Here is a 23,190-nt window from a genome sequence, read left to right as displayed (position 1 = left end):
CTATACAGATTTAGATATTGCCTTAAGAGACAGCATAAATTCCAATAAAGATGATGCCAATGAAATTTTAAATATTTTGTAAAATCTTATAGGGTAACAATAATTTATGATATGCAAACCTACTATAATACTTGATATGTAAAATTCATGATTCATTACCAGATCTAAGAATTGCATTAAGAATTCTATTAAAAATCTGATGGTATTGCCTCAGCAAAGTTTTGCCTGATTAAAATTAATTTTAAAAACTATCAGGGCTTCCTTGGTGATCCAGTGGTTAAGACTCCATGCTCCCAAGGCAGGGGACAAAGATTTGATCCCAGGTGGTGAAAGTAACATCCCACATGCTGCACTGTGTGGCAAGATTAAAAAACAAAATAAAATGCACACTGGTTCGTTAAAGCATTTTTAAAAACTATCAAAAAGTTCTACTGAATCAAAATGTATTGTCTAATTTGGCACACTGCTACAGATGTTGTATTAAAATATTAATCATAGCATAATTAATGACATTTCTAAAATGAAAGGAAGAGTAACAATTATTATTAAATAAATATATACTAATTTATTAGTTCCATATTCCTTTATATTATCCAAATATCACCGGTTCATCAACAAAAGGCCAGACATGCCAACCATAATTAAAATCAGTCATCCTTTACATTTTCTGACTTTGAGTTATAAAACAGTAACATAGTTCCTCACATTTTAAAATTTTTGTTATTATAAAAAAATAAAAATAAAAAAATAAAATTTTTGTTATTATAAATGTAATCCTTTCAGTGTAGGGAGATAAAAGATATTTAGCAATGTTAGCTTAATTTTTAACATGTAACCATTCAGGAATATAGTGTATGAGCCCCCACAAATGCAAGGGTTAATTTATTAAAAGTCATTACATAAATATATAAAGTATTGTTTCATTCCCAAAGATTTATACCTTATTTACCTGCCTCACTTACAGTTTATTGGTTGTTATAGTTTGTGATGCTGAAAAAGGATACCACCCATACTAAACAACCCCACTGAAGATTACAAAACAAAGACAAAATGCAGTAATAGGGTTTTTTCGCATCTGCAGTGCTTTCTCTTCATCATTGGTTGTCTGTGCCTCATCCGATGTTGTCTCAACCTGGGAATCAGAGTTTACTATTTGCGTGATCAGACGGTACAGAATGAATCTGGGAGGAGGAGTCCCTGCTGGTGCTCCAAGTGAACCACGTGTAGATATGCACAACCTTCAGTTTCCTGCCCTCTGGAGCTCACTGTTGGCAGTAAACAGACATTGAATGGACCATGAGAGATCCAGGATTGGGAGAGAATTTGACCAGAGCCCTGTGTACATCAGGGCCTACAGGCTGGTTGCAGCCTGATTTCAGTTTGGTTCAGTCCTGTAACAGGAATTTAAGCTGTGGAGTCGGAATGCAAGGCCTCTTGAGAAAGATGTACATTTACGGAGAAAGCATGAAGGTTTGGGTTGTCGTGTAACCTGGATGTCCAGAGTTGAAAAGCTTGTGGCTGCTTTGAAAAATGAATTATTATATTAAATTTTGGTTATGAAGCTTTTAACTTTGTAGCCTTCCTGTCTGAAGAAATAAAATACTTTAAATGAAAAAAAAAAGCAGTAATAGGATAATAATAGAAATTGGTTGCTCATTAAGACATTGACAGGCTTCCCTGATAGCTCAATTGGTAAAGAATCTGCCTGCAATGCAGGAGACCCCATTCAATTCCTGGGTCGGGAAGATCCGCTGGAGAAGGGAAAGGCTACCCACTCCTATATTCTGGGGCTTCCCTTATGGCTCAACTGGTAAAGAATCTGCCTGCAATGAGGGAGGCCTGAGTTCAATCCCTGGGTTGGGAAGATCCCCTAGAGAAAGGAAAGGCTACACACTCCAGTATCCTGGCCTGGAGAAGTCCATGGACTATACAGTCCATGGGGTCACAAAGAGTCAGACACGACTGAGTGCCTTTCACTTTCATTAAGACATTGACTTCTGTGTTGTTTTATTTCCAGTCCTACAAAGACAGTATACTTTGTTTACTTTATTATGAACTAATAAATGTAACCTATAGATACTAATAGAATTGTCATATATATCATGTCAGAAATTATTATTATGAGCTTAAGAGATTCTAACAGAAATATTAGAAAAAAGATTTATTATAGGTATTCTATTAAAAGGTATGCAAATCTATTAATAATCATTAGAGTTATATATTGACAATGTTCAGTCTCATTAAATATTTAAATAAATTAGTGTTGAAGATGAGGGCCTTGATCTTGACCCAGGTGCTTTTGAGACTCCCTGTTTCTAAAGTATACCAGCATTTCCAAATGTGAACAATTCCAGACGCTTTGATATTAAAAACATATTTGAGACAGATTTTATTATTGAAATATATGTAGGCAATGGCACCCCACTCCAGTACTCTTTTTTTTTTTTTTTTTTTCACTCCGGTACTCTTGCCTGGAAAATCCCATGAATGGAGGAGCCTAGAAGGCTGCAGTCCATGGGGTCGCTGAGGGTCACGACTGAGCGACTTCACTTTCACTTTTCACTTTCATGCATTGGAGGAAATGGCAACCCACTCCAGTATTCTTGCCTGGAGAATCCCAGGGACGGGGAAGCCTGGTGGGCTGCCGTCTATGGGGTCACACAGAGTCGGACACGACTGAAATGACTTAGCAATAGCAATATATATACATCATTTTATTGCTACATCTCTTTCTTCCCCAGAATATCTCTTCTACATCAAGTAACTTTTCTGTGGCTTCCTGGTAATGTATACATTTCCCATTTTAAAGATTTCTCTACTAGGTGAACCCTTCGGGCTTCCGTGGTGGAAGGGTGATAAAGAATCACCTTGCAGATGATAAAGAATCTGTCTGCAATGCAGGAAACACAGGTTCAATCCCTTGGTCTGGAAGATTCCCTGGAGAAGGAAATGGCAACTGTCTCCACTATTCTTGCCTGGAGAATCCCATGGACAGAGGAACCTGACTCCGTGGGGCGGCAAAGAGTCGGACACGACTGAGTGATTAACACACACACTACACTACGTTTTCCATTGTACAAGCAGTTTCAAATTAGAGCGTACAGGAGGGCATCAAGATGTTTCTGCTGGAGATGAGTGGGGAAGAATGGAAAGGATGCTTGAAGGGAAGGCTAAAGAAAAAGGGAAACCTAGAAGTTGATGGAGGATTTTGGAAGGAACAAATGTAGCTGTGGTCTGGAGAAATTTAAGGAAAGAACCAAGATATGTAAAGGGTGTTTTAAGGAGTTTGTTGTGTGCTTTATTTAAACTTACCTCTTTCACTTTATAGCCTTAAAGTGAGTTCGATTTGTAGGCTGTAGTCTTTTCTAATATCACTGAAAAGAAATTAAGGTAAAAACTTTTTCAAATCATTTGCTATCTGAAATCATCTCTATGCACAAGTTGTACACAGAAATGTGTGGAGAAAGCAGAGGGCTTAGGATGAAGCCCTAGGAAACTGCCATCCTGCAGTCAGGTAGCAAAGAGTCAATAAAGAGGGGACAGAGAGAGAGGAGAAGGAGCAACCACATGGATTCAGCAGATCAAGAAAGACAGTGTTCGGAGCATAGAGTGGTCATGCTGCTGAGAGGTAAGGAGGAGGCAGAAAACTGGCCCTTGGGTTTGGCAACGTGACAAGTGACATGGACAAGGACATTCTTGAGGCCTGATGGGAATGAGAGCCAGATATAAGTGGGTCAAAGAGAGACTTGGAGGAGGAAAAAAATGACAACCATCTACATAGCAAAACCTTACCAGAAGGTTTTCAGGAAAGGGGAACAAAGAAAATGTGGCTGCTGGAAGAAGGGCTACAGGAGGAGGAGGAACACTTTTTTACCTGCGACCAGAGAAAAGCAGGAAAGATGGCTGTGAGTGCAGGAGTGGGCATGTCTGATACTGATGGGAAGAGCATGGTTTCATGAAATGCGGGCAAGGACTGAGATGGAGGGCATGCAGGTGGGTTGAGTTAAAGATTCTTAAACTTAGCTTCACATTGGAAGCTAAGTTATGTGGCAGGTTTTAAATAGTCCTTATGTGTAGATCACATCCCCAGAGATTCTGATGTAATTGAAATGGGGTGAAGGCAGGAGATTATGAGTTTCTACATCTTCCCAGCTTATTCTAATAGCAGCAAATTTTGAGAATCACCAGGTAAGATGTTTGAGGATAGAGAACATATTAGGCATCAAGTTCAGACTGCCTGTTACGTGAAAACAAAAGAGATAGGGATCATTTCTTGCTTTCAAGGAACCTACAAATCCATAAGCCATTCAGAAATCTTCTGTTCAGGAAATCTGAAAATAGACAATGGCACCCCACTCCAGTACTCTTGCCTGGAAAATCCCATGGACGGAGGAGCCTGGTAGGCTGCAGTCCATGGGGTAGCACAGAGTCGGACACGACCAAGCGACTTCACTTTCACTTTTCCTTTCATGCATTGGAGAAGGAAATGGCAACCCACTCCACTGTTCTTGCCTGGAGAATCCCAGGGACAGGGGAGCCTGGTGGGCTGCCATCTATGGGGTTGCACAGAGTCGGACACGACTGAAGCGACTTAGTAGCAGCAGTAGCAGCAGCAGCATTTTAAATATATTAAAGAAAGCAAGGTATAAGTCGTATTCAATTATGCAAAATAGGGGAAATAAGGAATCAATTTTAAAGTTGATGGTTCAAGGAATGCTTGTTATAGGAGAATAACGAGCTACATTCTGAAGAAGTGAAGGGGGAAAAAAAAGAAAGATGTCTGAAGGACATTTCAGATAAAGACAGCAATGTGAACAAAAGCAGGTGATCAAAAAAATATGGGGGAAACATTTCTGGATAACTGGAGTACAGGGATGGGAGAGAGAATTTTCACTACATACCTCTTTTTTTAGCCTTTTAAGCTGTTGAAAAGTGTAAGCATTTAACCCCTTCAAAAACAAGTAGATAGATATGTAGGTAATTTTTTATCTAAAAAGATCAGTCTGGATTGAAAGACAAGAATAGTAAAAAGTGAGGGCCGTGAAATATAAAAGAGCCAGTTGATAAAGGTGTTAGAAGTATCAACAGTATCCATAGGAATATGGTCTGTTTTCTCTGTCTTTTCACCTGAATAATAGTTTAAGTACACAAGGCAGCACAGAACTGTAGTGAAGCGGGGCTTGGCAGGCGCCAAGCAAACAGCCACTGTGGAGCTCTGTATTTGATGAGCTGATCTAATCCTTCTACTGACAGAAAATGTAGAATTGGATGAAATGCGTTTCTTATTGCTATTCATTAGGAAAAGAAATCTTTTTTTTTGTTTGCTTGTTTTATAGTATTTGCAGCCCTTAAGTCATTAATTACTTGAAAGAGATACTCATGTTCTTTCGCGTGGTCTCTTCTGTCAAAGAGTGCTTGTGCTTACTCTCAGTCGCTCAGTCGTGTCCTGCTGTTGGTGACCCCATGGACTGTAGCCCGCCCGGCTCCTCTGTAGGGGGGTTTCTCAGGCCAGGATACTGGAGTGGGTTGTCATTTCCTCCTCCAGAGAATCTTCCCTGGCCCTTCCCTTCCTCCTGCATTGGCAGAGACAATAGGGCAAAAGGTTATATGTTTTCTCTTTAATTCTCTTTTCATGATTTACAATTATATTGTAAAACAATTTTTCATTAATGCAAGATGTTTAAGTGCCTTAAACAATTTAGAGAAAAGCTTAGTTCAAGGGCATAACAGCACTGAGTATTGACTGCAAATTGAAATTATAAATTACTGAAAACAAGTTAAGCCACAGTGGGTGTTACCGGTTGCCCTTCAGTATGGTACTAAATTTACCTGTAAGTTTTTGAATAGGTGGAACTGTATTAGGTGCTGAGGTAAAGCCAACACCAAGACTTGATATATTGAAGAAAAGCATAAAACAGTGAAACAGGTACATTATGAAAGTATCATCTCTTTACTCTGGCATCTTTTACTGGAAAACTTTGGTGTGCTTATTTGCTTTACTTTTAAAAATTAATTTAGGAAACTTTTCACTTTGGGAAAGTAAAACTAATCATTGAAATATTACCAGTATTCATTCTTCCTGCTAATAATGTAATAAGGGTTTCGAGTTGAAAAAGTACCTCCCCTAGCTCCTGCAGTCTTTACAATAACCATGTTACCCTTCCCATCTTGCCCAAGAGAAGTGCAGTATTCACAGAGATTGATGTGACCAATGTCTCCTAACTGGGCAGTATCAATGTCAGATCCACATGTCTGAATTCAATTTTCCTTTTATTCTACTCCTGTTTTATTGCTCCTTATCTTTTGTGGTTCACATTGGTACACTGTGAACTCTTGTACAAATTCCCTGTATGTTATTTTAGTACAGCCAAAGCAAAACAAAATTAACAATAAAAACATTTAGAGAGATAAACTTGTCTGTTAAAGACAGCTAGCAACATCAAACAATACAAGATCTTCACATGGTGAAACCAGAGTGGCTGAGGAGCCATCCTCATTTGTACAAATCGGATATTGGGGTTACTCTTTACAAAAAACAATATTAAAGGGCAAACCATGATGTAAAACAGTTTCAGACCCAACAAGGGAGGGGCCATGTATGTTGAACTTAAGCTTTGCAAGACTACAGAGCAAAGTTTACAATTTTTTCCCTTCCCCACCATGAAGATAACATTTGTAGCAGTTTCATTGCCTTCAAAAAAATTTTTTTTGAACTTTGCCTGAAATTTTCAAAATATAAATACCCAATTTCAGCAATCATCAACATTTTGCCAAGTTTATCTTTCCTGCATTAAAAAAATTTCTTATTTTGGTTGAAACATCTTAAAGCAAATTCCAAACATGTTTTCATAAACATTTTTGAGTATTTTTTAATAGAAACATGTTACCCTAAATATTTTAGTGTGCCTCTTTACAAATAATAAAATAAGGAACATTTCTTTACATAACCAATTGCTATTAATTTATTTAATAACATTAATGATAACTCATTAATATTATCTAATGCTAAGTTCATATTCAACTTTCCCCAATTATCTAAACATAAAAAAAGAAAAACAAAAACTAGGGACAAAACATCAGCTTGCAAAGAAGGTTCACACATACTATTGGGTTGTACTGTCTCTTTAATTCTTTTTTTAAATTTCTCAATTTAGAACAGAGTTCTTCTCTCTCTCTTTCTCTCTCTATCTCTCAATTTCTCCCTCTCTCTTCCCCTTCTCTTCTCACTACTATTTCCTTATTGGGAAAACCAGGTCAATTTTCCACTTCATATATGTGGCTAATAACGGTCCTTTGCATTGCCTGTCTGGTGTTCTTTGATTTCCAATGGCCAAGAAATTAGTCCTAAAGACTCAAATAGATATGAAAAAAACTACACAGCCTCATCTATAAATATTCTTTTACAAAGATTATTCCATGTATACTTAGAAATATTTTTCTTTCAATCTTCAGTGGAATATACTACAAAGAAAAAGTGGTTTTACCATAGATTTATGAACTTTAAGTGATTCATGTGAAGGTTGCAAAATGGGATTTTTTTTTCTAATTTTATTATTTCTTATGTATTTATTAACTAGAATTCTTTTGTTTAGAAGAAATTTTCCTCATTAATTAATTCAGTATAAACTGCAATATGGGCTTCCTTGGTGGCTCAGACGGTAAAGAAACCACCTGCATTGTGGGAGACGTAGGTTCAATCCCTGGGTCAGGAAGATACTCCAGAGAAGGGAATGGCAACCCATTCCAGTATTTTTGCCTGGAGAATCCCATGGACAGAGGAGCCTAGTGGGCTACAGTCTATGGTAGGGGCAGAGTCATACATGAATGAGCGAGTAACACATTCACTTTTCACTTCAAAATGGAATACAGTTCATTGCATAGAGATAAGATATACTGTTCACCTCTCCCCCTATAACTGTCAGTTTTTAGAGTAATGAGTTGATACTGTGGACACTTCCAATGGCATTCAATGGACTTTCTTTTCTCTTCTCTTTCTCCTTCCCTCCTCCTATCCCTTCCTTCCTCCCTCTCCCTTTCCTCTCCACTGTCCCATTTCTTCCCCTCTTCTCTGTCTAATTTGAACTCATTGCTTTTTCTCATTTCAATGTGTTGGGCTTACACTTACAGGTATTATTTCAATGTTCAAATTACCCCCATTTTGGCCAGTGGGAGAATCTTCAAACTTTTTTCTATGTCCTTTTTGCAGGATTCTGCTATCTTTGATAGTGTCCTTACTTTCTGGGACAATATAATATTATAATATCACAAACCCATCACATACATTTTTTGCCCCAGCCCTTGGAGTCAGTCACTTCTCCAATGACTGCTTTTAGTAGGAAGTGGTATTTAGAGACAGGGATCTTGCCATTATTTACTGCTAGTACCTGGTCATTGTTTCTAAGGCTTTTCCTTAGAGAGATTTAAGATAAAGAGCTTTGCCTTTTTGTTTTTTAAAGAACCAAGGAAAATTTATATGTTTTCACTGATATTCCCATTCAAATATAAGATTACAGGGTCTTTTTTCTGGTTTTATATTCATATCTCTTTTTCCCCTTATGCTAAATTACTGATACTTAAGAAAATTAACATACTTCCTTATCCTATTATATACTTGTAATAATTTTAAAAGTAACAATACTGATATTATTCCCAACATTGACTATTTAAAGAATTATAAGACTTCTTGGTATTTTTGTGTGTGTGTGTGTCTTTATAGTATATTCCAACTCATTGGAAAAGACCCTGATGCTGGGAAAGATTGAAGGCAAAAGGAGAAGGGGGCAGCAGAGGATGAGATGGTTAGATAGTATCACCAACTCAATGGACATGAATTTGAACAAACTCCAGGAGATAGTGGAGGACAGAGGAGCCTGGTGTGCTGCAGTCCATGTGGTCACAAAGAGTCAGACACCACTTAACAACAACAATAATATATTCCACTAAAGATTAAGAGTAATACTACTTCTAAGTTTACTTGGATATACTTTCTTCTCTCTGTTAGAAAATGGCATTAACTTAATATCCAGGCAGATTTATTTAGTTGTTTGCTTTTAATGTTTACAGACTACTTATTAAGTTTTGTTTTTTAATTATATAAAAAGATTTAAAACACACCAAGGTAAAACCTGTGAAACAAGTTTTGCTTCCATCCCTGTTCTCTTTACCCTCCCTCTTACTAATATAATTTTTATTGATTTTGGCTTATCAATCCACTATTGTTTCTTTTTTCAAATATTACCAAATATGCAACTTATACAAAACACAACATGCTAGATAACCTATTACGTACTTTCTTTCATATAATTTCCCATTACAGCTCCATCTTATTTCATTAAGTTGATGAACCATAGTTTATTAATAAGTTCTCTATTAATGAAGCCCCCTTGTGGCTCAGGCAGTAAAGGGTCTGCCTGCAATGCAGGAGACCCAGTTTCAATCCCTGGGTTGGGAAGATCCCCTGGAGAAGGAAATGGCAACCCACTCCAGTAAACATGCCTGGAAAATCTCATGGATAGAGGAGCCTGGCAGATACAGTCCACGGGGTCACAAAGAGTCGGACTGATCAATTTCACTTTCACTTTTCACTTTTCACTTTTCTCTATTAATGATCTTTTTCTGATGGGCAGGGCCATGCTCAGTAAATCTTTAATCCAATTTTCTGTTGATGGGAGGGGCTGTGTTACCTCCCTGTTGTTTGACCTGAGACCAAACTCTGATGGAGGTAATGAAGATAATGGCGACCTCCTTCAATAGAAAATTGGATCAAAGATTTACTGAGCATGGCCCCACCCATCAGAACAAGACCCACTTTCCCCCACAGTCTCTCCCATCAGGAAGCTTCCATAAGCCTCTTATATTTATCCATCAGAGGGCAGACAAAATGAAAACCACAGTCACAGAAAACTAATCAAACTGATCACATGGACCACAGACTTGTCTAACTCAATGAAATTATGAGCCATGCCATGTAGGGCCAGCCAAGACAGACGGGTCATGGTGGAGAGTTCTGAAAAATGAGGTCCACTGGAGAAGGGAATGGTAAACCTCTTTAGTACTCTTGCCTTGAAAACCCTATGAACAGGATGAAAAGGCAAAAGGATATGACACTGAAATATTAATTCCCCAGGTCAGTAGGTGTCCAATAGACTACTGAAGAAGAGTAGAAAATAACTCCAGAAAGAATGAAGAGACGGAGCCAATCCACAATAGTTGTGGCTGTGACTGGTGATAGATGCAAAGTCTGATGATGTAAAGACAATATTGCATAGGGACCTGGAATGTTAGGTCCACTAATCAAGGTAAATTGGAAGTGGTCAAATAGGAGATGGCAAGAGTGAACATTGACATTTTAGGAATCAATGAACTAAAATGGACTGGAATGGGTGAATTTAATTCAGATGACCATTATATCTACTACTGTGGGCAAGAATCCCTTAGAAGAAATGGAGTAGCCATCATAGTCAACAAAAGTCTGAAATGCAATACTTGGATGCAATCTCGAAAATGACAGGATGATCTTTGTTCATTTCCAAGGCAAACCATTCAATATCAAAGTAATCCAAGTCTATGCCCCAACCAGTAGTACTGAAGAAGCTGAAGTTGAATGGTTCTATGAAAACCTACAAGACCTTCTAGAACTAACACCCAAAAAAGATCTCTTTTTCATTATAGGGGTCTGGAATGCAAAAGCAGAAAGTCAAGAGATACTTGGAGTAACAGGCAAATTTGGCCTTGGAGTATAAAATGAAGTAGGATAAAGGCTAACAGAGTTTTGCCAAGAGAACACACTGGTCATAGCAAACACCCTCTTCCAACAACACAAGAGAAGATTTTACACATGGACATCACCAGATAGTTAATACTGAAATCCAATTGATTATATTTTTTGCAGCCAAAGATGGAGAAGTACATTCTGTATTATCAGCAAAAACAAGACCAGGAGCTGACTGTGGCTCAGATCATGAACTTCAGTTCAGTCACAGTCATATCTGACTCTTTGCGACCCCATGGACTGAGGTACTCCAGGCCTCCCTGTCCATCACCAATTCCCAGAGTTTACTCAAACTCACGTCCATTGAGTTGGTGATGTCATCCAACCATCTCATCCTCTGTTGTCCCCTTCTCTCCTGCCTTCAATTTTCCCATCATTAAGGTCTTTTCAAATGAGTCAGCTCTTTGCATCAGGTGGCCAAAGTATTGGAGTTTCAGCTTCAACATCAGTCCTTCCAATGAATAATCAGGACTGATTTCCTTTAGGATGGACTGTTGGATCTCCTTGCTGTCCAAGGGACTCAAGAGTCTTCTCCAACACCATAGTTCAAAAGCATCAGTTCTTCCACACTCACCTTTCTTTATAGTCCAACTCTCATATCCATACATGACTACTGGAAAAACCATAGCCTTGACTAGATGGACCTTTGTTGACAAAGTAATGTCTCTGCTTTTTAATATGCTGTCTAGGTTGGTCATAGCTTTTCTTCCAAGGAGCGAGTGTCTTTTAATTTCATGGCTGCAGTCACCGTCTGCAGTGATTTGGAGCCACCAAAAGTAAAGTCTGCCACTGTTTCCCCATGTATTTGACATGAAGTGACAGGACCGGATGCCATGATCTTAGTTTTCTGAATTTTGAGTTTTAAGCCAACATTTTCACTCTCCCCTTTCACTTTCATCAAGAGGCTCTTTAGTTCTTCTTCACTTTCTGCCATGAGGGTGGTGTCATCTGCATATCTGAGGTTATTGATATTTCTCCCAGCAATATTGATTCCAGCTTGTGCTTCCTCATACACAGAAGAACTGTACAAAAAACATCTTCATGACCCAGATAAACATGATGGTGTGATCACTCACCTAGAGCCAGACATCTTGGAATGCAAACTCAAGTGGGCCTTAGGAACCATCACCACAAACAAAGCTAGTGGAGGTAATGGAATTCCAGTTGAGCCATTTCAAATCCTAAAATATGATGCTGTGAAAGTGCTGCACTCAATATGCCAGCAAATTTGGAAAACTTAGCAGTGGCCATAGGGCTGAAAAAGGTCAGTTTTCAATTCCAATCCCAAAGAAAGACAATGCCAAAGAATGTTCAAACTACTGCACAATTGCACTCATCTGACACACTAGCCAGTGTTCTTTCCTGGAGAATCCCAGGAACGTGCGAGCCTGGTGGGCTGCTGTCTATGGGGTCGCACAGAGTCAGACACGACTGAAGCGACTTAGCAGCAGGAGCAGTGGCAGCACACGCTAGCACAGTAATGCTCAAAATTCTCCAAGCCAGGTTTCAACAGTATGTGAACTTCCAGATGTTCAAGCTGGATTTAGAAAAGGCAGAGGAACCAGAGATCAAACTGCCAGCTTCTGTTGGATCGTAGAAAAAGCAAGAGTCCCAGAAAAACATCTGCTTTATTGACTACACTAAACCCTTCTTATTGTGTGGATGACAACAAACCATGGGAAATTCTTAAAGAGATATCAGACCACTTTACCTGCTTCCTGAGAAAACTGTACGCAGGTCAAGATGCAACAGTTAGAACTGGACATGGAACAACAGACTGGTTCCAAATAGGGAAGGAGCCGAAGAACTGATGCTTTTGAACTGTGGTGTTGGAGAAGACTCTTGAGAGTCCCTTGGACTGCAAGGAGATCCTACCAGTCCATTCTGAAGGAGATCAGCCCTGGGTGTTCTTTGGAAGGAATGATGCTAAAGCTGAAACTCCAGTACTTTGGCTACCTCATGCGAAGAGTTGACTCACTGGAAAAGACCCTGATGCTGGGAGGGATTGGGGGCAGGAGGAGAAGGGGACGACAGAGGATGAGATGGTTGAATGGCATTACCCACTGGATGGACACGAGTTTGAGCAGGCTGCACGAATTGATGATGGACAGGGAAGGCTGGCATGCTACAGTCCATGGGATCTCAAAGAATTGGACATGACTGAGTGACTGATCTGAACTGATCAATGATCACCTGGGTTATTTCCAGTCTTTTGCTCTTACAAATACTGCCATGGAAAGTAAACCTGTGCATAAGTTATATTTTTACAATAACAGTCTTTTTAAAAGTATGGACTAATGGGGACTTCCCTGGTGTCCAGTGGCTAAGACCCTGCACTCACAATGCAGGGGTCCTAGATTGGATCCCTGGAAACTAGATCCCACATGCTGCAACTAAGAGTTCACATTCTCAACTAAAGAACCTGCATGCTGAAAATAAAGATCCTGCATGCTTCAACAAAAATCGAAGATCCTACATGCAGCAATAAGACCCAAAGCAGCCAAATTAATTAATTTTTTAAAAGTAGGGAATAATGAAAACAAGGATTCTTTACTAGGGAATGTTTGCCAAAACTTATCCTTCTATTTTACAGTATTGGCAAATGAAACCAGCATACTAATAATAATAGATTACACATACGTAGTTTGCACAGAGTTGGACACGACTGAAGCGACTTAGCAGCAGCAGCAGCAGCAGGTCTCTCAAAAACACCTCTGCCTTCACGTTTTGTGTCTGTAAGCTAGGCAATTAGTTAGGGAGGGCTAACTGCTGTAACAAACAACAAAATTGTGGTGACTAAACACAATACAAGTATTTGCCTGGTGTTTTTTCTTGGCAGGTGGCTTTTGTGAGATTGATCTCATGGTTTTAATCTCTTATCTTACTTGGAAGTCTCCTGCTTTGCATCCAACTCTCAATAGAGAAAAAGAGGGTGGAGAAGGCACATTTACTTTTCAAAAGCCCTGATATGGAAATGACACACACCACTTCCACACATCTTGACAAGAAACAGTCACTGGCCACCCCTTCTGCATGGAGCAGGAGTTCTGGTGGAAAGCTCAGGAAGAAAAAATGGATTTGATGAACAGTGAGCCAGTCTTGGTCATTTAAGGCTCTGGTTATCTGCTTCATATTCTTCAATATATTTGTTTCAATGTTTCTATAGAAACCTGTAACCCATAAAAAGATCATGTCAGTGAAAAGGTGTTGTGTCCCACTTGCAAAATAGCCTTTGGATATGTGTGAAGCAAATGGAACAAAAGAGCCATGACAGGTGCAGTTTTCTATGTGTCTGTATTTTTACATGAGCTATCATTCAACGCAAAGTTTCAGCACCTAGGAGTGACTTGGGGAGATTTGACCTACCTCCAAAATAAGCAGGCTGAATAAAAATGTGATGCCTTGTAAATGCAGTCTCAAGTCATGTTCCCCACTTTTGGGAGAAAATCAGATTGCCACAGACAACCAAGAGTAGAGCCTCAATATTTCGGATTCCATCTGAGAATTTTTAATATATCATTGGAAACAGAAACTGAACTATGGTTTAAATCAGCCACAAAGAATGTTTGTAAACCTACTTAATAGAGAACACAAAATACAGAAATCTCCAAATATATATTATAAAAGTTCTTGATCTTTGATACATTTATAAATCATTAATGCTATAATAAATTCTTTTTTAAAGCAAATCTACTAATACTGTTCTTGGCAAAATTATTTTGTGGTCACTTGGAGTGTTATATATGATCTTTCTAGGTGGCGCTAATGGTAAAGAATCCATCTGCCAAAGCAGGAGATGCAAGAGACATGGGTTCGATTCCTGGGTCACAAAGATCCCCTGCAGAAGGAAATCGCAACCCACTCCAGAATTCTTGCCTGAGGAATCCCATGGACAGAGAAGCCTGGCGGGCTACAGTACAGAGTCGCAAAGAGCTGGAGATAACTATATTTGTTCTTGGCAAAACTATTTACTGGTCACTTGGAGTTTTATATATATCCATATGTAAAAGTATTATACCTTTGCTATATGTTTATTTTTATACATATCATACATATATTTATTTATCAAGTGCTCTGTAATTTATAATATTCATTAATTTGAAACAGCACTTTCTGTAAAATTAGTAAAGTTTTATTACAAAATCAGTATTGTGAAACAGGTTCTACATTATAATAATATATAGTAACTCTTTTCTCTCTTCTTGTAATTTTTATAAAATTCCTGAATTGTCAGCTAAGTTTGGACAAAAAGTGATTTGTTTCATTTTTGAGAATTAAAATGAGTACACTATTTTACTTTAAAAACAGGAAATAAAAATCTAAACAAAGAGCCAGCATGTAAATTTCCATATCCTGTGGTGAAATATGATGAATGACCTGGCCAGCTCTTGCCTAGACTTGTTGGAATAATCTATTAATGGAGGAAGAGTTCATCTCAGGCTGCTTCCTGCTGAGGTTCTGAGCAGTAGAGAAGGCTTATCGAAGAAATTAATAACTTATTTCACAACACATCAGGACACGAGAAGATAATGAAAATGGTATTCATCTAGAAAGAATAACATTGATGTCTTCAAAATTGTTCAGAGATTGCATCTATTTCATTTAAGACAGAGAAGATCACAGGTATATATGGTCATGGGCACTAATCAAATTCTCTTCCAAGGTTTTTAACTCAGAAGTACGAAACTATAAAAGACCACAGAGAATGTACATTGGGTCTCTTTTATCCCTGAATGTCCCCTAAGTCTGTTTCTTCATCTTTTAAAATGAAGATAAGCCATGATCACGTCTACCTCAGACATGTTTAGGTTGAAATTTGACCTCTAGGTCAAATTTCATAGAAAACTCATAAAATGCCTTGTAAATGTACAGAATTTACAAGGCTCAAAAAGTATTTTGAGCAATTGATCTTGCTTAATATCATGCCTCAAATATCCTAAACCTAGTGATTCATTAATCATGATCTGATAGCCTTATCTATTCCTTTGAACAAAAGCATTGCTCTTTCATTCTCTGCCTGGGCCCAGACAGTGCGAAATCTCAATGAAAGTAATTCTATAGCAAACTGGGGAAAACTTAAAGCAGTTACAAAAGTAAACAAGATGATTCTCAGATAGATTGTTGGTTGGATTAGTTAGCTTTCACTAGGTTACTCTAAGCTGACAAATAATTCCAAGCAACCACTCCCATTCCTACACACACACACACACACGCATACATAAAGTAAAGTGAAGTCACTTAGTCATGTCAGATTCTTTGCGACCCTGTGGACTGTGTCCATGGGATTTTCCAGGCAAGAGTACTGGAGTGGGTTGCCATTTCCTTCTCCAACACACATACATAGCACCTACACAAAATAAAGCTGGGAAAGTCTTAGGGTATGGAAAAATGTTCAGCTTCTTCTCTGAGCCGTGATTATCCTATTGAGAGGCCTAGGGAGTCACACTTATCTGTGCAAGGTTTTAACAATAGATGTGATGGTCACATTTTTTATATGGTTTTCCCCTGGGGCTGAGTCTGTAGAGGACTGTGCAATATAAACTGAATGGCTTTAAACTTGCCTTTTTTTGTGGTGCTCCCTTAACTTCTCAGGATGAAAGTGGCATTTCGATTCCCAACAGTACTAAGATAGCCTTGTGGAATTTCTAATTTACAGCATTTACCAAATGGACTTTCCTCATTATCTTATAACACTGGGCAAAAAATATTTACTTAATAACCAAGAGTTTTGATAAAGGCATTTAGTTTCAGAATTTATGGCAACATCATCATCTTTGGTAAACAGAAGAGAGTGCTGCTGCTGCTGCTAAGTCGCTTCAGTCGACTCTGTTCGACCCCATAGATGGCAGCCCAACAGGCTCCCCTGTCCCTGGGACTCTCCAGGCAAGAACACTGGAGTGGGTTGTCATTTCCTTCTCCAATGCATGAAAGTGAAAAGTGAAAGTGAAGTTGCTCAGTCAGGTCCGACCCTCAGCTACCCCATGGACTGCAGCCTTCCAGGCTCCTCCGTCCATGGGATTTTCCAGGCAAGAGTACTGGAGTGGGGTGCCATTGCCTTCTCCAGAAGAGAGTAGTAAAGACCAAATACAGATTGTTCTTTACCTAGAGTGAGCAATATACATGTGGTAAACATCATCTTACAAGATGTAGTAACTACAGTTTTCTAGTTTAGTGTGGAATCATTACATCTAGTGAGACGCTACATTTTACTTCTCTAGATCTTTTTGACTGCTCTTCAGCTTTCAGTTGCATTCACTCTTTTCCTTGGTATTGGCGTCTGTGGTGTCAAATTAATTAAACAAGGAGGTTATTAGACTGAGGTGGCTCTAATGCTATGAAAATAGCCTAAAGTCTATACCTGTGAATGCCTCAAGGCTATGAAATCAAAACCTAGAGATGACCAATTGCTTTAAGTTAATCAGATCTTTTTAAGCCAATCAAATAATTTCCTTTCTTTGCTTCCAGACTTTCCCTAAAGAAGTCTTCTCCCCCAGCTCCTGTTGGTGGAGTGCCTCTAACTACTTCCAGCTTGGCGCTGCCAATTCCAATTGATTGCTTTTTTTACACGTTAAATTGATGATTTTTTTAAACATGTTTAATAACAAGAAACCTTAAGTAAATGTTACTCAGTCATGTCCAACTCTTTGTGACCCCATGGACTATAGCCCACCAGGTTCCTCTGTCCATGGGATTCTCCAGGCAAGAATACTGGAGTGGGTTGCCATTTCCTACTCCAGGGGATCTTCCTGACCCAGAGATCAAACCTGGGTCTCCTGCATTGCAGGCAGATTCTTTACCATCTGAGCCACCACTTTGTTGAATTACAAATTTTAAAATGGCTCACTTAATTTAAAAGTGGATCCAACCAATTTTTGCTCACATAAACTGTTAAACATGCCTCATGCTATCTTGTAACAGTGCTGACATCATCACCTAAAGTTTCTTTATTAGGTATGCTTCTTAGGATATATCTTTGAAAATTTTTCTTTCACAAACTCTTGCCCTCATTGTCAACATACTTACTAGAAAATTCCACTTGGATTCCCCGAATGTCAGCTTAAGCTTTTCATAACGTTCCTGGCTTTCCTCTTTCTTCTCTCCTCTGCTCATCCATGTCTGCCCTTTTGGCATTTTCATTATTATAGATGCTACTTCATATCCTAAACCATCAATCTAAAAAACCTGAGCATCTTCTTGTATGCCCTTTCTCATTTATCTACATCCTTCCTACACTTTCTTAAATGCCACACCCAGTTACTAAATATTACTCAGTCTTCCTTCAAGATTTTACATCCTTGTCTTGGTTTCAGTGTTACATGGTTTTAGGGTTTATACCTAAATGACATACATCAGCTTTACCAGTCTTCTCACAAAAATTTTCTCTTTTATGATTTGGCTTTTACCCCATGCTAAATTAGTACCTTAAAATTGAGGAACGCTGTATTCTCCCCTTCTCAGAAATACTGATGGGTTTCTCAGTGCTGCAGAGTAAAGTGTGTTTCTTTCCCCAAGATTTAGGGTGTTGACTTACTATAACAGTTAAGGTCCATTTCAGCAAGTGATAAGCAATCTAAAATTAAAGTGGGGATTTCCCTGGTGGTCCAGTGGCTAAGACTCTGCTATCCCAATGCAGGGGGCCTAGGTAGGTTTCAGCCTTGCATTACGGCTTTTTACTTTCATGTCAAAGGAAGACGGTGTGCTAGACAAGGGAAAAGATGTAGGAATCAAAGATACTTTATTTCATCCTTCCCCAGCATCCAATGTGTCTGCCTGCAATTTGGGAGACCTGGGTTCGATCCCTGGGTCGGGAAGATCCCCTGGAGAAGGAAATGGCAACCCACTCCAGTACTCTTGCCTGGACAGAGGAGCCTTGTAGGCTGTAGTCCATGGGGTCGCAAAGAGTCGGACACGACTGAGCGACTTCACTTCACTTCACTTCCGCATCCAATGTAGAGGACACCATCATTATTATCTGCTGCTATGTGATAAACACACGTTGGAACATACATTGCATACCTTCTCCTTTAATCTTTCAACAACTAGCTGAGAATAGGTGGTACTGTACTCTTTCCATACGGAGAAGGCAATGGCACCCCACTCCAGTACTTTTGCCTGGAAAATCCCATGGATGGAGAGAAGAGAAACTTGAAGCTCCTAAAAGTAACTAAGATGACATACTGAGAAGGAAGCAGAGCAGAGTTCTTGTCTACTTGCTCCAGAGCACATTCTCTTATCCACTGTTCAGTGAGACAACAGTGAATTCCTTTAGCTGGATCTCATAGCAAAGAGTACATATTATCCAAACTGGAAAAGGTATTAACGTCGGCTTCTAAATTACATATTAGGAAGCCTCTGCAGAGCTCAGATTAACTATTACATCAGGTTTCACAGTTTTAAAATGTCATTGTAACAATTCAGTGGGAGAACTGATTAACTCTTGCTACTGATTACAATGTAAAAATTCCTCATTTGTATGGGGAAGAAAATAACAAAACTCTCTGTCAAATTGTTGGGAACTTCTTCACTGAAACTTACTTATCTACCAGATATGGAGGGGTCCTCTAATTTGATAAAATCTTTCAAACTGAAACTCAAACTACAGTACTTAAGAATACATATATTAAAACTTTTTGACATCAGAAATATATTTAAAATGTAATACACTATTAAATGCTATAAATATAAAAGATTTAGATCATTACTGTCTTCAAGCAGCTGGACATGTACACAGGTGTTATTAATCTATTAGTTGGACGACTAAGCAGCTGGCATTATGATAGTACTGTGTGTACAGTACTATTTTTTAAGCCCATCATTTGCAACTGATTACATGGACCATCTGTAACTGTCTTTGAATCACGTTAGAAGTTACCCCACTGACATTTACCGAACATTTGTCATGTAGCAAACTGTTTAGCATAGAAAAGTTGACACAGAATAGCTTTGAGGTTTCATTAAATCAACTTTAGACACCAGGCTATAGGTACAACCCATTGATGTGTAATATCCAGAAAGATACGGGTTATGATTTGATTAAAGAATACCGTCTCGCTCCAAGCCCTCTAGGGGTAGACCGAAGTGTCTTTCTGACCAGCAAGGGGGCTTTCATCACCGTTTTACCCGTGAAAGTATCCCACTGGGGTGGGGTGGGGGGGTTAGGGCATTCAAAAATGGTGAGGAAAGACGAGGGAGTTAGAACTGAAAATGACGTGGGAGCAGTGGATCATGATCAGTCGGTGGCTCGAGACTCGCCCAGTGGGGTTAGAAGACTGAAATCACTATCAAGGATGTGGTCAGGGAAGGAACTGGGGCTCCTCTCACTGGACGCGTTCGCGCCACCTGTCAGACTGAAAAAGCTGGGCGATGCTGAGGGTATCAAGGAAAAGAGTACCCCGGGCCTCGGAAGAAGGCTGTGGACTGGTGGGTCTCTGCCTTGGAGGTGCTCATTTGGAAGGGGAGGGCAGGAAGTGGGGCGCGCTAGATCCCGCGGAGACTTCACGTGGTCTCCGGAATCAGGCTGAGACGAAGGCGAACGGGTGATGGTGGGGTGCGCGATACTGCGTGCCCCTCCCCTGAGCCTCTCAACTCCGCCTCTCGGACACGTGACCACAGCCGGGGCAGGGGGGGCCCCCTAGCTCCCGCAGCATAGCTAGCTCTGTTTCTTCCCTCCCGCCGCTGTGCCCTTCTTCTCCCCAGTTCCAATCCCTCCGCCCTCCCCCACCTCCTTCCTCATGCTCCAATAGAAATTCGAGCTGTGAAGCGCCCGCCCCTCCGCCCTTTTCTTCGCTTTCTCATTGGCTGAAGCTTCAAGGACGCGTCCCGAGGGCGGGTGGCAGCCATTGGTGGGATGAGCAATCCGAGTTCCCGGATGAGGGAACATTCTGCAGTATAAAGGGAGCGGGGAAGGCGGGAGACAGCGCAGTTTGAATCGCGGTGCGACGAAGGAGTAGGCGGCGGGTTCTCGCTGGGTGTCTGACTAGTCCTTTCTCTGCCTTGCTTGTTTGAGCTTCAGCAGAATTCGAAATGGTAAACTTGGTGGAGACGCTCGAAGACTCCGCGGGTTTTTGCCGGCGGAAGAAAAACCCGTTACACACGGAGATGGGGGTGAAGCGGCGACGGTTGGGAACGCGCGGAGACAGGATTTGGAAGAGCAGGGGGAGGTGTTTTGTCGGCGGCGAGCGGAGCAGCCTCGGATCTCGCGGCGGGCGGTGACGGTTGGGTGGCGCGCGCAGCGCCGCTAGGGGCCGGCGGGCGGCGAGCGGGCGGACCGAGGCGCGCGGCCGCGCCGAGCGCGCGGCGGGGGACGGGCGGGCGGGGTCGTCCTTGCGGCGCGCGGCGGGCCGGAGACCCCGGCTGGGCACGGGGCCGCGCTCGCGCCCGAGTCGCTGCGCGGTGGGGGAAGGGCGCGCTGCTCTGGTAATCCTATATTCTGCGTTCCTCCTTCGCTCGCGGGCGTGTGCGCGCCGCAGGCTGGCGGTAAGGCTGGGAAGGACTCCGGAAAGGCCAAGACAAAGGCGGTTTCCCGCTCGCAGAGAGCCGGTTTGCAGGTCAGTGGTGGTTCGTGCATTCTGGGAATCGTGGCGTTTTTCTTTCCTTTTCCTGTCTTGTTTATCATCGCTCTGGATTAGCGTTTCGTCTTTGCGTGGGTGATAGTGTCGCGACTTGCTTTACCGATGCAATAAATATCGGGGGGGGGGGGCGATCACGTGTGTCTGTGCTGGGGCGCGTTGCTGCACCACCGTCCATGCCCCTGCCTTTGGCGCGCGTATATTATCTTTGACTCGTCTATCTTTGTGCATTTATGTTTGTGTATGCTAAAAACGAAGTTCCCGGTGGGCCGTATTCATCGACACCTGAAATCTAGGACGACTAGCCATGGACGTGTGGGCGCGACTGCCGCTGTGTACAGCGCAGCCATCCTGGAGTACCTCACCGCAGAGGTAAATGGGTGTACGCCTATAATCTGGAAAAGGTTGGGAGGGGGTGGGGGGAGGCGGCGAGAGGGAAGGAGGAAAGTGATGCAAGAAAACTCCCAGGCTCTGAACGCGGCGAGAAGCTTCCGACAACGCTAGAGGGGGCTGGTGATCATGATGGGGATCCTCCTGAGCTTGAGTTTGCGGCCTTAGGAAATAAAATTGCGTGCCCTCTTTATGGCTTTTGCTTATCTTGCCATTCAGGTAGTAGGGGAGATGACAGTTGGTAGATATACCTTCATCATGAAGGTTTGATTCTTGTCTGGATCTTGACATTAATGTAAGTTGGAAGGAGATTGATTGCATTCTGCCTTCTAGGTACTTGAATTGGCAGGAAATGCATCGAAAGACTTGAAGGTAAAGCGTATTACCCCTCGTCACTTGCAACTTGCTATTCGTGGAGATGAAGAATTGGACTCTCTCATCAAGGCTACAATTGCTGGTGGTGGTATGTAAATATTAACTTATAAATTTCTCTAGAGAAAAGAATTTGCTTTTAAATTTCCCTCTAGTAATTTTCAGTCTATAAGAGGACACAGTATATTTTCATTGATCTGTAGTATGGTTGGATCATGAAATTTGATTTCTCAATGTATTTCTGAATTTTTACTCTGCACTTAGCCTCACATTGAGAGACATCTTCCAAGTTGAACATTAAACTCTTGGTTTTAAACTACTGTGTTATTTTATCCCTCTTCTAGGTGTCATTCCACACATCCACAAATCTCTGATTGGAAAGAAAGGACAACAGAAGACTGTCTAAAGGATGCCTGGATTCCTTATTATCTCAGGACTCTAAATACTCTAACAGCTGTCCAGTGTTGGTGATTCCAGTGGACTGTATCTCTGTGAAAAACACAATTTTGCCTTTTTGTAATTCTATTTGAGAAAGTTGGAAGTTTAATTAGCTTTCCAACCAACCAAATTTCTGCATTTGAGTCTTAACCATATTTAAGTGTTACTGTGGCTTCAAAGAAGCTATTGATTCTGAAGTAGTGGGTTTTGATTGAGTTGACTGTTTTTAAAAAACTGTTTGGATTTTAATTGTGATGCAGAAGTTATAGTAACAAACATTTGGTTTTGTACAGACATTATTTCCACTCTGGTGGATAAGCTCAATAAAGGTCATATCCCAAACTAGTTGTGTATAAAATTCGCTTGATTATAGTAGGAACAGTTTTGTTTTGAATAGGTATCTTACCTAGCAATAACTTAAGCACATTTCTTCCCTTGAAATTACTGTTAATTCTGTCTGTAGATCAACAAAGTTAAAAGGCCCAAGTATTTTTTTTTTAAATACTGTGTAATGAACTATTAAAAGATTTTAAAACTTCAGCACAAGTTGATGTTTTTTAGGCTCAGTTTAACCATCTCAGTTCATTAGCTTTGTTTGCTGTTTGTGATAGCGGCACTACACCAGAGCACTGGGGGCTTGGGTGGGGTTGG

The 23,190-nt window shown here is 40.5% G+C and overlaps 1 protein-coding gene and 1 long non-coding RNA gene across 3 annotated transcripts; one reads left to right on the top strand and one right to left on the bottom strand.

The window, feature by feature from the left end:
* Positions 1-788: 788 nt before the first annotated feature.
* Positions 789-12,664, bottom strand: LOC129657526 (uncharacterized). The gene is made up of 3 exons (XR_008716782.1): positions 12,483-12,664; positions 5,365-5,573; positions 789-1,265 (listed from the first exon to the last, which is right to left on the bottom strand). It is a non-coding gene; the product is annotated as an uncharacterized LOC129657526 (long non-coding RNA).
* A 7,993-nt stretch (positions 12,665-20,657) lies between these two features.
* LOC129657524 (histone H2A.Z) lies at positions 20,658-22,884 on the top strand. 2 transcript variants are annotated; one of them, XM_055587805.1, is made up of 5 exons: positions 20,658-20,797; positions 21,241-21,318; positions 21,598-21,711; positions 22,063-22,192; positions 22,446-22,884. In XM_055587805.1, exons 1-5 carry the CDS (start codon positions 20,795-20,797, stop codon positions 22,505-22,507), a joined length of 387 nt encoding a protein of 128 aa, XP_055443780.1. In that variant the 5' UTR covers positions 20,658-20,794; the 3' UTR covers positions 22,508-22,884. The 2 variants fall into 2 exon arrangements, with proteins under 2 accessions (XP_055443780.1, XP_055443781.1); XM_055587806.1 differs by lacking the exon at positions 21,241-21,318.
* The last annotated feature ends 306 nt before the right edge of the window (positions 22,885-23,190 follow it).

This window comes from Bubalus kerabau, chromosome 7 (genome assembly GCF_029407905.1).
Source record: "Bubalus kerabau isolate K-KA32 ecotype Philippines breed swamp buffalo chromosome 7, PCC_UOA_SB_1v2, whole genome shotgun sequence".
Lineage (NCBI taxonomy): Eukaryota > Metazoa > Chordata > Mammalia > Artiodactyla > Bovidae > Bubalus > Bubalus kerabau.
The sequence above is the reverse complement of the archived record's forward strand: the minus strand, read 5'-3'. Positions and strand labels throughout refer to the sequence as shown.